The sequence below is a fragment of the Charadrius vociferus genome, unplaced genomic scaffold, assembly GCF_000708025.1.
Source record: "Charadrius vociferus isolate BGI_N301 unplaced genomic scaffold, ASM70802v2 scaffold214, whole genome shotgun sequence".
NCBI lineage: Eukaryota > Metazoa > Chordata > Aves > Charadriiformes > Charadriidae > Charadrius > Charadrius vociferus.
Window position 1 is genome coordinate 3,859,370 of NW_009647955.1, and position 401 is coordinate 3,859,770.

Below are 401 nucleotides of genomic sequence, written 5' to 3' on the forward strand. Positions count from 1 at the left end.
CACGGCTGCCACTGCCGCCTCGCCGCCTGGCCCGCCGCCTGGCACAGCCGACTCGGTCTGGAGACCCTGGTGAGGGTGGCAGGCACCGGACCGGACTGGACTGAGCACCGCACCCCGTGCTGCTGGCACGGCTGTACATAGGTTATATGTTCATATTGGATTGTGCCTTTGTACCATAGCACTCCCTCGACAGTGTTTCGTGTTTTACACGAGATCTTTTTTTTTTTCCTCCTTTCCCTCCCCTTCCTTATGTGACACCAAAGATCGGGATTTTTTTGATTTTTTTTTTTTTTTTTTTTTGAATGCTCTTAAAATAAAAGTGTCCCTTCCATTTTGGAAGGCCTTTGGAGAGAAGTTGGAGTGCTGGCATGTGTGCATAGGAGGGTGAGCCCGGCTCCTGG

General features: G+C 51.9%; 1 protein-coding gene across 1 annotated transcript in view; it reads left to right on the forward strand.

Moving 5' to 3' along the window:
- HES1 (hes family bHLH transcription factor 1) overlaps positions 1-73 on the forward strand; it is a 2,256-nt gene extending 2,183 nt beyond the window's left edge. The window contains exon 4 of the mRNA XM_009883426.1: positions 6-73. Coding sequence (XP_009881728.1) covers positions 6-73 — 68 coding nt within the window. The remainder of the gene's footprint in view (positions 1-5) is intronic.
- The last annotated feature ends 328 nt before the right edge of the window (positions 74-401 follow it).